We start from the raw sequence: 14,786 nt of genomic DNA, 5'->3' as shown, positions 1-14,786 counted from the left end.
AATTTTCCTCAGACCCCCCCCCCAAAACCCCTCAGGACCCTCAAGACCCCCTAAAATTCCCTCACGAAATCCCAAAAATTCTCTCAAAACTCCCCCCAAATCCCACCCAGGACCTCCCAAATCCTCCTCAGACCCCCCCAAACCCTTCAGGACCCTCAAAATCCCCAAAATTCCCTCACGGAATCCCCCAAAATTCGCCCCCCCCCCCCTCACCTCGTCGTGTCCTGCCCCAACCCTGGGGTCCCCTCACAGCCTTGGCCCCGCCCCTTTGGGCGTCTCGACCAATCAGCGTTGGCCGAGCCCACGTGGGGCGGGGCGAGCCGCGCTCTGATTGGCTGCCGCGCGCCACGTCCGAAAAGCCGCTTTTTTAACCCAAAATGAGCGGGGGGAGATGGGCGGGGCACTGGGATATACTGGGATATACTGGGATGTACTGGTTTATACTGGGATATACTGGGATGTACTGGGATGTACTGGGATATACTGGTCTGGAGTGAAGTGTAATGGGCCAAACTGGTTTATACTGGGCCAAACTGGTTTGTACTGGGATGGAGTGGGGTGTACTGGGCCAAACTGGTTTATACTGGGCTGGAGTGGGGTCTACTGGTCCAAACTGGTTTATACTGGGCCAAACTGGTTTGTACTGAGATGGAGTGGGGTGTACTGGGCCAAACTGGTTTGTACTGGGCCGGAGTGGGGTGTACTGGGCCAAACTGGTTTATACTGGGCCAGAGTGGGGTGTACTGGGCGAAACTGGTTTATACTGGGCTGGAGTGGGGTGTACTGGGCCAAACTGGTTTCTACTGGGATGGAGTGGGGTGTACTGGGCCAAACTGGTTTGTACTGGGATGGAATGGGGTGTACTGGGCCAAACTGGTTTATACTGGGATGGAGTGGGGTGTACTGGGCCAAACTGGTTTGTACTGGGATGGAGTGGGGTGTACTGGGCCAAACTGGTTTGTACTGGGATGGAGTGGGGTGTAGTGGGCCAAACTGGTTTGTACTGGGCTGTACTGAAAGGAAGAAGGGGGAAAATGGCGGAAAACGTGAGGGGAGAAAAAGGGCGGGAAAACGTGGGGGGGGGGGGGGGAAACTACGGGAGCCGTGAGGGGACAAAAAGGGCGGGAAAACGTGAGGGGGAGAAAAAGGGCGGGAAAACGTGAGGGGAGAAAACGACGGAAGCCGTGAGGGGACAAAAAGGGCGAGAAACCTGAAGGGACAAAAAAAGGTAAAAAACGAGGGAACAACGAAGGCAAAGTCCCCCTCAATTCCTCGTGTTCCCTTCCCCAAATGAAGCACAGAACTCTGGAGGTTGCCCAAACTCATTTTTATTTCTGATGGAGCTCACGGGGCCTTCGCCGCCCTCACCCTCTTCTTCCTCACCACCACCGGCTTCTGGCTGCGCAAGATGGCGCTGGCCCGGCGCAGGGCGGCCTGCGGGGGACAAAAATGGGGTCAAAAGGGGACAAAAATAACAAAGAACCCCAAAGATGGGTGGGAGCACGCTCTAAATTATCCCTCTGAGCTTCCAGCCTAATTTTGGGGACCACTCCCAGTTTTGGAAAGACCCCAGACCCTCCCCCACCAGGAGTTTTAAGTTGTTTCAAGGCATTTTTTAAGTCTTTTTTTTTTTTTTTTTTTTGGGCTGTGTTTAAAACCCACCCTAATTTTGGGGACCCCCTCCTCTGTCAGCTGTGTCACCACACCCACAAATTTTGGGGTGCCCACACTTTTGGGGTAACCCCCCCGCACCATTTTTGAGGAACCTCAGCACCCTCCTCCTACGGCTTTTTGCATTTTTATAGCCTGAATTTCGCATTTTTGGGGTTCTCCATAATTTTGGGTTCCTCTCAGATGTTGGGGACCCCCTCCCAAATTTTGGGGCGCCCCTCACCATGCGCAGGTCCCTCCTGTATCTGTTCTTGCTGATCAGGTGCCGGAGGCTCCTGAGGGAGCCGCGGGCATCGCGGCGGATCCGCACGCGCACGTACGACGAGGCCGGCTTGCGCTGGCCTGGGGATGGAACAAAAAAAATTTAAAATTTAATTTTTTGTGGAGGATTCTCAGAAAATTTGGGGTTTAAATTCTGAGAAATGGGGGATGCAGCCACCTGCTCGTTTCTTGAGGACCACCACGATCCCTTTGCCATCCGGCGCCGGCTCCACGCCCACGGTCTTGCGGTGGATCAAGCCGTTGTAGCGGAAAGAATTCCGGGCCTTGAGGTTGTTGGGTTCCTGGAGGGGGGAATTATGAGGGGATTTTGGGGTGATCTAAAAATTTTGGGGGGTTCTGGACAGGGATGAGGGATTTGGGAGGGGTTATGAGATTTTTGGGGGGGGTTAGCAGGGATTTGGGGGGGTCTGGGGGTGTCCCTGATAATTTGTAGGGATTCCTAAAAATGGAAGAGGCAGGGTAGAAGCCCAGAAGTTTGGGGTGGATTTAGAGGATTTGAGGGTCTGGGGGTGTCCCTGGTAATTTGTAGGGATTCCTAAAAATGAGGGGAAAGGCAGAGTGGAAGTCCAGGGATTTGGGGGGGTTCAAAAGGGATTCAGGAGGGTCTGGGGGTGTCCCTGACAATTTTTAGGGGACCCTAAAAATGTGAGGAGAGGCACGGTGGAAGCCCAGAAGTTTGGGGTGGATTTAGAGGATTTGAGGGTCTGGGGGTGTCCCTGATAATTTGCAGGAATTCCTAAAAATGGGAGGCAGGGTAGAAGCCCAGAAGTTTGGGGTGGATTTAGAGGATTTGAGAGTCTGGGGGTGTCCCTGGTAATTTGTAGGGCATCCTAAAAATGAGGGGAAAGGCAGGGTGGAAGCCCAGAAGTTTGGGGTGGATTTAGAGAATTTGAGGGTCTGGGGGTGTCCCTGATAATTTGTAGGGATTCCTAAAAATGGAAGAGGCAGGGTGGAAGCCCAAGGGTTTGGGGTGGATTTAGAGAATTTGAGGGGGTCCCATGAGGGTCTGGGGGGTGTCCCGAGGCGTTTGAGGGAACCCCAAATATCTGAGGGGAGCAGCCGGGTGTTTATGGGGTTATTTGGGTGCCTGGATCGTCTCTTTGCGGTTTAGGGGGAATCAATGTCAGAGCCTCATCCTGAGGGGTCCCCGCTCCCCCTCCCGCTTTCGGGGTGACCCTTCCCCGCACTGACGGTGCTGTAGGTCTGGTTGTTCCTCTTCAGCAAGAAACTGGAGCAGTTCCGCACCACCATCCACTGCAAATGGGCCGACATGGCGCCTGCGGAGAGCGGGGAGGGCCCCGGGGAGCGGCCTCAGCGTCCACCGCCACACCGGGGCCGCGCTTTGCGGCTCCATCCCGCCGGCCCCGCGTCCCCCCCGCCCTTAGGGACCCTCCCCGGGGTTGGGGAGCCCTGTCCCGGTACCAAGAACCCCCCACGGGCCGCCCCACAGCGGAGCCCCACGCGGTACCTCCGCTCCCTGCGGCCGCCGGAAACGGAAAGAGCGACGGGAGCTTCGGCAAGCTCCGCCCCCCTTCGGCAATCTCCGGTCGGCTTCGGGAATCTCCGCCCCCCTTCGGCAATCTCCGCTCGGCTTCGGGAATCTCCGCTCGGCTCGGCTCGGGAATCTCCGCCCCTCGCTCGGATCTCTCCGCCAGCACTCGGATGTTTCCGTCAGTGTTCGTCAGTCGGGGCAGTCATTCGGAAATTTCCGGTTTCTTTCGGGATTTTCCGTCTCTTTTCGGCAGTCTCCGGCGCCGCCTCGGAGCGGCGTTCGGGTCCTTTCGGCTGCGTGAGGGAGTTTGAGGAAAATGGCGGGAAACGTGAGGGGGATGAACGGAGGGAAAGGTGAGGGGAAAATTATGGGAAACGTGAGGGGAAAAATTGATGGAAAATGAGGGAAAAGGGTGGGAAATGTGAGGGGAAAACTGGGAAATGTGAGGGGAAAATGGCTGGAAAATGAGGAAAAAGGGTGGGAAGTGTGAGGGGAAAAATTATGGGAAATGTGAGGGGGGAAATGGCTGGAAAATGAGGGGAAAACTGGGAAATGTGAGGGGAAAATGGCTGGAAAATGAGGAAAAAGGGTGGGAAATGTGAGGGGAAAAATTATGGGAAATGTGAGGGGGGAAATGGCTGGAAAATGAGGAAAAAACTGGGAAATGTGAGGGGAAAATGGGTGGGAAATGAGGGAAAACTGGGAAACGTGAGGGGAAAAATGGCTGGAAAATGTGAGGGGGAAATTATGGGAAACATGAGGGGAAAAATGGCTGGAAAATGAGGAAAAGGGCGGGAAACGCAAGGGGAGGAAAAAGGGCGGAAAACGTGAGGGGAGAAAAAAGGGCGGGAAAACGTGAGGGGAGGAAAAAGGGCGGGAAAACGTGAGGGGAGAAAAAAGGGCGGGAAAACGTGAGGGGAGGAAAAAGAGCGGGAAACGTGAGGGGAGGAAAAAGAGCGGGAAAACGTGAGGGGACGCAGCTACAGATGAGGCCTTGTACTGGTTATACTGGTTTGTACTGGTTTATACTGGTTTATGATGGGCCATATTGGGTTAAGTGCAGTTAAACTGGGTTATGTGTGGTTAAATGGGGTTATACTGGGTTAAACTGGTTTATACTGGGCCATAGTGGGTTAACAGCAGTTATACTGGTTTATACTGGGTTGTACTGGGCCCTAGTGGGCTAGCTGCAGTTATACTGGTTTATACTGGGTTTTACTGGGCTATACTGGGTTTTACTGGTTTATACAGTGTTATACTGGTTTATGCATGGTTGTACTGGTTTATATTGGGTTATACTCAGTTTTACTGGTTTATACTGGGTTATACTGGTTTATACTGGGTTTTACTGGTTCATATTGTGTTATACCAGGCCATAGTGTGTTAACAGCTGTTATACTGGTTTATACTGGTTTGTACTGGTTTATACAGGGTTATACTGGTTTATACTGGGTTTTACTGGTTTATACTGGTTTATGCTGTGTTATACTGGTTTATACTGGTTTATACAGGGTTATACTGGTTTGTACTGGTTTATACTGGATGATACTGGTTTATACTGGAGTATACTGGTTTATACAGGGTTATACTGGTTTGTACTGGTTTATACTGGATGATACTGGATATACAGTGTTGTACTGGTTTATACTGTGTTATACTGGTTTATACTGGTTTATACTGGTTTATACTGGTTTATACAGTGTTGTACTGGTTTATACTGGTTTATACAGGGTTACACTGGTTTATACAGTGTTGTACTTGTTTGTACTGTGTTATACTGGTTTGTACTGTGTTATACTGGTTTCTACTGGGTTTTACTGGTTTCTACTGGGTTTTACTGGTTTATACTGGTCTATACTGAATTATACTGGTTTATACAGTGTTATACTGGTTTATACTGGTTTGTACTGGGTTATACTGGTTTATACAGTGTTGTACTTGTTTGTACTGTGTTATACTGGTTTATACTGGGTTATACTCAGTTTTACTGGTTCATGCTGGGTTATACTGGTTTATACTGGGTTATACAGAGTTTTACTGGTTCACACTGGGTTATACTGGTTTATACAGTATTATACTGGTTTATATTGCGTTATACTGGGTTTTACTGGTTCATACTGGTTTATACTGGGCAACATCAGTGGGTTAACAGCAGTTATACTGGTTTATACTGGTTTGTACTGGTTTATACAGGGTTATACTGGTTTATACTGGATGATACTGGTTTATACTGGATGATACTGGCTTATACTGGATGATACTGGCTTATACTGGATGATACTGGCTTATACTGGATGATACTGGCTTATACTGGATGATACTGGCTTATACTGGTTTATACAGGGTTATACAGGGTTATACTGGATTATACTGGTTTATACTGGGTTATACTGGTTTATACATGGTTATACTGGGCTATACTGGGTTTTTATCTGGTTTATACAGGATTATACTGGTTTATATTGGGCTATACTGAGTTTTACTGGTTTATACTGGGTTATACTGGTTCATACTGGGCTATACTGGTTTATACTGGGTTATACTGAGCTATACTGGTTTATACAGGGTTATAGTGGTTTATATTGGGCTGTAGTGGTTTATACTGGTTTATGCTTGTTTATACTGGGTTATACTGATTTATACTGGGTTATACTGGTTTATACATGGTTATACTGGTCTATACTGGGTTTTGCTGGTTTATACAGGGTTATACTGGTTTGTACTGGTTTATACTGGATGATACTGGTTTATGCAGTGTTATACTGGTTTATATTGGTTTATACTGGGTTATACTGGTTTATACAGTATTATACGGTTTATACTGGTTTATACTTGGTTATACTGGTTTATACTGGTTTAAACTGGTTTATATATGGTTATACTGGTCTATACTGGGTTTCGCTGGTTTATACTGGTTTATACAGGGTTATACTGGTTTATACTGGGTTATAATGGTTTATACTGGATTATACTGTTTTTTATTGAATTACACTCAGTTTTACTGGTTTATGCTGTGTTATACTGGTTTATACTGGGTTATACTCAGTTTTACTGGTTTATACTGGGTTATAACAGGGCTATACTGGTTCATACTGGGTTTTACTGGTTTTATACAGTGTTATACTGTTTATACTGGTTTATACTGTGTTATGCTGGTTTATACTGGGTTATACTGGTTTTTGTTGAATTATACTCAGTTTTACTGGTTTATACTGGGTTATACTGGAGTTTACTGTTTTATACTGTGTTTTACTGGTTCATACTGGTGTGTACTGGATGATACTGGTTTATACAGGGCTATACTGGTTTATACTGGGTTATACAGAGTTTTACTGGTTCACACTGGGTTATACTGCTTTATACAGTATTATACTGGTTTGTACTGCGTTATACTGGGTTTTATTGGTTTATACTGGTTTATACTGGGTTTTACTGGTTCATACTGGGTCATACTGGTCCCGTGAGAGCGGATGGGTGTGGGGCAGCCCCGTGGGAACGCGGCCCCTCCCCCCCCGCCCTTCCTGTTGTTTGTGGGGGGGCAGGAAATGGGGGGGGAGGGGCGAGGGGACAAAAACGGGGGGGGAGGGGAGGGGAGGGGAGGGAGCAGCGCCCGAGGGAGCAGGTGAGAGGGACCCCGGGTTGGGACCCAAAAATTGGGAAAACCCCAAAAAATGGGGACCCTAAAATTGAGAAAACCCCAAAAATTGGAAATCCTAAAACGAGAAATCCCCCCAAAAAATGGGAACCCAAAATAGAGAAAACCCCCAAAAATTGGGACCCAAAAATTGAGAAAACCTCAAAAATTGGGACCCAAAAATTGAGAAAACCCCAAAAAATGGGACCCCAAAAATTGAGAAAACCCCAAAATTGGGAACCCCAAAAAATAGGAACCCAAAAAAAAAGGGAAACCCAAAAATGGGAGCCCTAAAATTGAGAAAACTCAAAAAAATGGGACCCCAAAAAATGGGGATCCCAAAAAAATGGGAAATACAGAAAATTGGGGAATCCTAAAATTGAGAAAACCCCAAAAATTGGAAATCCTAAAATGAGAAAACTCCCCAAAAAAATGGGAACCCAAAAAAATGGGAATCCTAAAATGAGAAACCCCCCCAAAATTGGAAATCCTAAAATGAGAAACCCCCAAAATTGGGATCCCAAAAATGGGAAACCCCAAAAAAATGGGAAATCCAAAACTGGGGACCCAAAATTGAGAAACCCCCCCCAAAAATGGGAACCCAAAAAATAGGAACCCAAAAAAATGGGAAATCCAGAAAATTGGGGAATCCTAAAATTGAGAAAACCCCAAAAATTGGAAATCCTAAAATGAGAAATCCCCCCAAAAAATGGGAACCCTAAAATTGAGAAACCCCCAAAATTGGGAACCCCAAAATTGAGAAAACTCAAAAAAATGGGACCCCAAAAATGGGAATCCCAAAAAAATGGGAAATCCAGAAAATTGGGGACTCAAAATTGAGAAACCCTGAAAATTGGAAATCCTAAAACGAGAAATCCCCCCCAAAAATGGGAACCTTAAAATTGAGAAATCCCCAAAATTGGGAACCCAAAAAATAGGAACCGAAAAAAATGGGAAATCCAGAAAATTGGGAACCCAAAATTAAAAAACCCCAAAAATGGGAACCCTAAAATTGAGAAAACCCCCAAAAATGGGAACCCTAAAATTGAGAAAACCCCCAAAACTGGAAATCCTAAAATGAGAAATCCCCAAAATTGGGAACCCAAAAAATTGGAATCCCCAAAAATTGGGACCCCAAAAAATGGGAATCCCAAAAAAATGGGAAATCCAGAAAATTTGGGACCCAAAATTGAGAAATTCCCCAAAATTGGGAACTCCTAAAATTGGGACCCCAAAAATGAGAAACCCTAAAATGAGAAACTCCCCAAAATTGGGAAATTCAGAAAATGGGAACCCAAAAAATAGGAACCCAAAAAAAGAGGGAAAATGGGAACCCCAAAATTGAGAAACCCCAAAAAATGGGAAATCCCAAAAAATGGGAACCCAAAATTGAGAAAACCCCAAAAATTGGGAACCCAAATTTGGGAAATCCAGAAAATTGGGGACTCAAAATTGAGAAACCCCAAAAACTGGGAACCCTAAAATGAGAAAACCTCAAAAATTGGAAATCCTAAAATGAGAAACCCCCAAAATTAGGAGCCCCAAAAATTCAGAAACCCCCAAAAATGGGAACCCTAAAATGAGAAAACCCCAAAATGAGAAACCCTAAAATTTGGGACCCTAAAATTCAGAAACCCCCAAAATTGGGAACCCTAAAATGAGAAAACCTCAAAATTGGAAATCCTAAAACGAGAAACCCCCCCAAAAATGGGAACCCTAAAATGAGAAATCCCCAAAATTGGGAACCCAAAAAATGGGAAATCCAGAAAATTTGGGACCCTAAAATTGAGAATTTCCCCAAAATTGGGAACTCCTAAAATTGGGACCCCAAAAATGAGAAACCCTAAAATGAGAAACCCCAAAATTTGAAATCCTAAAACGAGAAACCCCTCGAAAAATAAGAAATCCCCAAAATTGGGAACCCCAAAAATTGAGAAAACCCCAAAATATGGGAACCCTAAAATGGGAACTCCCCCAAAATTTGGAATCCTAAAATTGGGAAATCCAGAAAATGGGAACCCAAAAATTCAGAAACCCCCAAAAATGGGAACCCTAAAATGAGAAAACCCCAAAATGAGAAACCCTAAAATTGGGAACCCCAAAAAATAGGAACCCAAAAAAAAAGGGAAACCCTAAAATGGGAATCCTAAAATTGGGAACCCAAAAATTGGGAACCCCTAAAAATTGAGAAACCCCAAAATTTGGAACCCTAAAATGAGAAACCCCCCAAACTGGGAACCCCAAAAAATAGAAACCCAAAAAAAAAAGGAAAACCTTAAAATGGGAATCCTAAAATTGGGAAACCCCAAAAAATGGGAAATCCCAAAAAATGGGAACCCCAAAATTTGGAACCTTAAAATGAGAAACTCCCCAAAAATTCAGAAACCCCCAAAATTGGGAACCCCAAAAAATGAGAATCCTAAAATGAGAAACCCCAAAAAATGGGATCCCAACCCTTCCCCTCATCCTGGATTTGGGATTTTTTGGGGGGAAATTTGGGATTTTTGGGGGGAAATTTGGGATTTTTGGGGGGATTTGGGATTTTTGGGGGGATTTGGGGTTTTTTAGGGGGGAGATTTGGGATTTTTTGGGAGTTTTGGGGCCCTGATTTGGGGGAATTTGGGGGGATTTTGGGGTCCTGATTTTGGGGTTTCTGTCCCTGTCACTGTCACTGTGTCACTGTCACTGTGTCACTGTCATTGTCACTGTCACTGTGTCACTGTCACTGTGTCACTGTCACTGTCACTGTGTCACTGTCACTGTCACTGTCACTGTCACTGTGTCACTGTCACTGTCACTGTGTCACTGTCACTGTGTCACTGTGTCACTGTCACTGTGTCACTGTCACTGTGTCACTGTCACTGTCCCTGTGTCACTGTCACTGTGTCACTGTCACTGTCACTGTGTCACTGTCACTGTGTCACTGTCACTGTCACTGTCACTGTCACTGTGTCACTGTCACTGTGTCACTGTCACTGTCCCTGTGTCACTGTCACTGTGTCACTGTCACTGTGTCACTGTCACTGTCACTGTGTCACTGTCACTGTCACTGTCATTGTCACTGTGTCACTGTCACTGTCACTGTGTCACTGTCACTGTCACTGTGTCACTGTCACTGTGTCACTGTGTCACTGTCCCTGTGTCACTGTCATTGTCACTGTCACTGTCACTGTGTCACTGTCACTGTCACTGTGTCACTGTCACTGTGTCACTGTGTCACTGTCCCTGTGTCACTGTCATTGTCACTGTCACTGTCACTGTGTCACTGTCACTGTGTCACTGTCACTGTCACTGTCACTGTGTCACTGTCACTGTGTCACTGTCACTGTCCCTGTGTCACTGTCACTGTGTCACTGTCACTGTGTCACTGTCACTGTCACTGTGTCACTGTCACTGTCACTGTCATTGTCACTGTGTCACTGTCACTGTCACTGTCACTGTGTCACTGTCACTGTCCCTGTGTCACTGTCATTGTCACTGTCACTGTCCCTGTGTCACTGTCACTGTGTCACTGTCATTGTCACTGTCACTGTCACTGTCACTGTGTCACTGTCACTGTGTCACTGTCACTGTGTCACTGTCACTGTCACTGTGTCACTGTCACTGTGTCACTGTCATTGTCACTGTCACTGTCACTGTCACTGTCACTGTGTCACTGTCACTGTGTCACTGTCACTGTGTCACTGTCACTGTCACTGTGTCACTGTCATTGTCACTGTCACTGTCACTGTGTCACTGTCCCTGTGTCACTGTCACTGTCACTGTGTCACTGTGTCACTGTCATTGTCACTGTCACTGTCACTGTCACTGTCACTGTGTCACTGTCACTGTCACTGTGTCACTGTCACTGTGTCACTGTCACCGTCACTGTGTCACTGTCACTGTCACTGTCACTGTGTCACTGTCACTGTCACTGTCACTGTGTCACTGTCATTGTCACTGTCACTGTGTCACTGTCACTGTGTCACTGTCACTGTGTCACTGTCACTGTCACTGTGTCACTGTCACTGTCACTGTCACTGTGTCACTGTCACTGTCACTGTGTCACTGTCTGTGTCACTGTGTCACTGTCACTGTCCCTGTCACTGTCACTGTGTCACTGTCTGTGTCACTGTCACTGTCCCTGTCACTGTCACTGTGTCACTGTCACTGTGTCACTGTCACTGTCACTGTCACTGTGTCACTGTCACTGTCACTGTGTCACTGTGTCACTGTCACTGTCATTGTCACTGTGTCACTGTCACTGTGTCACTGTCACTGTGTCCCTGTGTCCCTGTGTCCCTGTGTCACTGTGTCACTGTCACTGTGTCACTGTCACTGTCACTGTGTCACTGTCACTGTGTCATTGTCACTGTCACTGTGTCACTGTCACTGTCACTGTGTCACTGTCACTGTCACTGTCACTGTCACTGTGTCACTGTCACTGTGTCACTGTCACTGTCACTGTGTCACTGTGTCACTGTCACTGTCACTGTCATTGTGTCACTGTCACTGTGTCACTGTCACTGTCACTGTGTCACTGTCACTGTCACTGTGTCACTGTGTCACTGTGTCACTGTCACTGTCATTGTCACTATCACTGTGTCCCTGTCACTGTCCCTGTGTCACTGTCACTGTCCCTGTCACTGTGTCACTGTCACTGTGTCACTGTCACTGTGTCACTGTCCCTGTGTCACTGTCATTGTCACTGTGTCACTGTCACTGTCACTGTGTCACTGTCACTGTGTCACTGTCACTGTCACTGTGTCACTGTGTCCCTGTGTCACTGTCACTGTCACTGTCACTGTGTCACTGTCACTGTGTCACTGTCACTGTGTCACTGTCACTGTCACTGTGTCACTGTCACTGTGTCACTGTCATTGTGTCACTGTCACTGTCATTGTGTCACTGTCATTGTGTCACTGTCACTGTCACTGTCACTGTGTCACTGTCATTGTGTCACTGTCACTGTCATTGTGTCACTGTCATTGTGTCACTGTCACTGTCACTGTGTCACTGTCACTGTGTCACTGTCACTGTGTCACTGTCACTGTCACTGTGTCACTGTCATTGTGTCACTGTCACTGTCATTGTGTCACTGTCATTGTGTCACTGTCACTGTCATTGTGTCACTGTCACTGTGTCACTGTCACTGTCACTGTGTCACTGTCATTGTGTCACTGTCACTGTCATTGTGTCACTGTCATTGTGTCACTGTCACTGTCATTGTGTCACTGTCACTGTGTCACTGTCACTGTGTCACTGTCATTGTCACTGGGGGTCCCTGTCCCCTCCGGTCTCTCCCAACCCCGGTACCGGTGTCACTGTCATTGTCACTGTGTCACTGTCACTGTGTCACTGTCCCTGTCACTGTGTCCCTGTCCCTGTCACTGTCCCTGTCACTGTGTCACTGTCACTGGGGTCTCTGGGGTTTCTCTCCTGTCCCCTCCTGTCTCTCCCAACCCCGGTACCGGTGTCACTGTCACTGTGTCACTGTCACTGTGTCACTGTCACTGTGTCACTGTCACTGTGTCACTGTCCCTGTCACTGTGTCACTGTCACTGGGGTCTCTGGGGTCCCTGTCCCCCCCGGTCTCTCCCAACCCCGGTACCGGTGTCACTGTCATTGTCACCGCCCCGGTGCGGGGGATGGGGGGGGCGGGAGGAGGCGCTGCCGGCTGAGACCCCCCCGGTGTCACCTCAGTGTCACCTTATTGTCACCTTACTGTCACCTTATTGTCACCCCAGTGCCCCCAGCGTCATCAGTGTCACCTCGGTGTCACCTTATTGTCACCCCAGTGCCCCCAGTGTCACCTTATTGTCACCCCAGTGCCCCCAGTGTCATCAGTGTCACCCCAGTGTCCCCCCAGTGTCACCTTATTGTCACCCCAGTGCCCCCCAGTGTCATCAGTGTCACCTTATTGTCACCCCAGTGTCACCTTATTGTCACCCCAGTGCCCCCAGCGTCATCAGTGTCACCTCAGTGTCACCAACGTCACCCCAGTGTTCCCAGTGGCACCTCAGTGTCACCTCGGTGTCACCTTATTGTCACCTTATGGTCACCCCAGTGTCATCAGTGTCACCTCGGTGTCACCTCAGTGTCATCAATGTCACCCCAGTGTCACCCCAGTGCCCCCCAGTGTCATCAGTGCCCCCCAGTGTCACCTTATTGTCACCTTATGGTCACCTTATTGTCACCCCAGTGCCCTCAGTGTCACCTCGGTGTCACGTCGGTGTCATCAACGTCACCCCAGTGCCCCAGTGTCATTAATGTCACCCCAGTGTCACCCAGTGTCACCTTATTGTCATCCCAGTGTCCCCCCAGTGTCCCCCCAGTGTCACCTTATTGTCACCTTATTGTCCCCCCAGTGTCACCAATGTCCCCCCAGTGTCCCAAGAATGTCCCCCAGTGCCCTCCCAGTGTCACCCTAGTGTCACCCTAGTGTCACCTCAGTGCCCCCCAGTGCCCCTCAGTGTCCCCAGTGTCACCTCAGTGTCACCCCCAGTGTCACCTCAGTGTCCCCAGTGTCACCCCAGTGTCACCAGTGGACCCCAGTGCCCCTGTGTCATCAGTGTCACCTTATTGTCACCCCAGTGCCCCCCCAGTGCGCCCAGTGTCATTAATGTCACCCCAGTGTCACCCTAGTGTCACCTTATTGTCATCCCAGTGTCCCCCCAGTGTCCCCAGTGTCACCCCAGTGTCCCCCCAGTGTCACCTTATTGTCACCTTATTGTCCCCCCAGTGTCACCAGTGCCCCCCACTGTTCCCCCAGTGTCCCCAGTGTCACCTTATTGTCACCCCAGTGTCCCCAGTGTCACCTTATTGTCACCTCAGTGTCCCCCAGTGTCCCCCCAGTGTCCCCCCAGTGTCATCAATGTCCCCCCAGTGTCACCTGAGTGTCCCCCCAGTGTCCCCCACTGTCCCCAGTATCCCCCCAGTGTCACCAGTGCTCCCCCCAGTGTCATGAATGTCACCCCAGTGTCCCCCAGTGTCAACCAGTGTCCCCCCAGTGCCCCTCAATGTCTCCCAGTGTCACCTTATTGTCACCTTACTGTCACCCCAGTGTCACCAGCGCCCCCCACAGTGTCCCCTCAGTGTCCCCAGTGTCACCAGTGCTCTCAGTGTCACCTCAGTGTTACCTCGGTGTCCCCTTATTGTCACCCCAGTGCCACCCCCAGTGTCATCAGTGTCACCTTATTGTCCCCCCAGTGCCCCCCCAGTGTCCCCCCAGTGCCCCTCAGTGTCCCCAGTGTCACCTCAGTGTCCCCCCAGTGTCCCCAGAATGTCCCCAGTGTCCCCTCCCTCATTCCGGGCTGTCCCCTCCCCCCCCGCTGGTTTTGCCTTTCCCCGCCCCGCGGGGGGAGGGGCAGAGCGGGGTGGGGGAGGGGCCGCTCCCGCCTCCTCCTCCGCAGCATCCTCGGCCTCGGGGGGTCCCCAAACCCCCCCAAAAAATCGGGGAGACCCCTCCCCAAAATCCCCCCTCCCCCCTCCCCCCCCATCGCATCGGGGACCCCTCCCCAAAATCCCGAAACCTTCCCCTCCCCCACCCCGCGCTCCGAGCCCGCGGCTGCTCCGAGGTGAGGGGGGGGAGGGGAGGGGAGGGTGGGGGAGGGACCGAGGGACCCCCCCCCCCAGCCCCTCCCCCACCCCCACAGCCCCTCCCCCACCACAATATCGACCCTCGCGGGGGCTGTCGGGAAGGGAAAGTGGGGGGGAGGGGCGGATCGA

At 49.3% G+C, this 14,786-nt stretch overlaps 1 protein-coding gene across 1 annotated transcript; it reads right to left on the bottom strand.

The window, feature by feature from the left end:
- Positions 1-1,312: 1,312 nt before the first annotated feature.
- Positions 1,313-3,513, bottom strand: RPL28 (ribosomal protein L28). The gene is made up of 5 exons (XM_033084047.2): positions 3,422-3,513; positions 3,145-3,230; positions 2,111-2,234; positions 1,895-2,013; positions 1,313-1,434 (listed from the first exon to the last, which is right to left on the bottom strand). Exons 2-5 carry the CDS (start codon positions 3,223-3,225, stop codon positions 1,345-1,347), a joined length of 414 nt encoding a protein of 137 aa, XP_032939938.1. The 5' UTR covers positions 3,226-3,230; positions 3,422-3,513; the 3' UTR covers positions 1,313-1,344.
- Between the last annotated feature and the right edge of the window lie 11,273 nt (positions 3,514-14,786).

The sequence above is a fragment of the Catharus ustulatus genome, chromosome 35 (genome assembly GCF_009819885.2).
Source record: "Catharus ustulatus isolate bCatUst1 chromosome 35, bCatUst1.pri.v2, whole genome shotgun sequence".
Lineage (NCBI taxonomy): Eukaryota > Metazoa > Chordata > Aves > Passeriformes > Turdidae > Catharus > Catharus ustulatus.
This window is presented reverse-complemented; position numbering and strand designations above follow the sequence as displayed.

Bases quoted from the DNA above. Each gene is read 5' to 3' on its own strand.
- RPL28 (XM_033084047.2), bottom strand. From the start codon at position 3,225: ATGTCGGCCCATTTGCAGTGGATGGTGGTGCGGAACTGCTCCAGTTTC. The intron at 2,235-3,144 runs GTCAGTGCGGGG...TCCCCCCTCCAG, and splicing joins ACAACCAGACCTACAGCACC to GAACCCAACAACCTCAAGGC. The intron at 2,014-2,110 runs GTGGCTGCATCC...TTCCATCCCCAG, and splicing joins GGTCCTCAAGAAACGAGCAG to GCCAGCGCAAGCCGGCCTCG.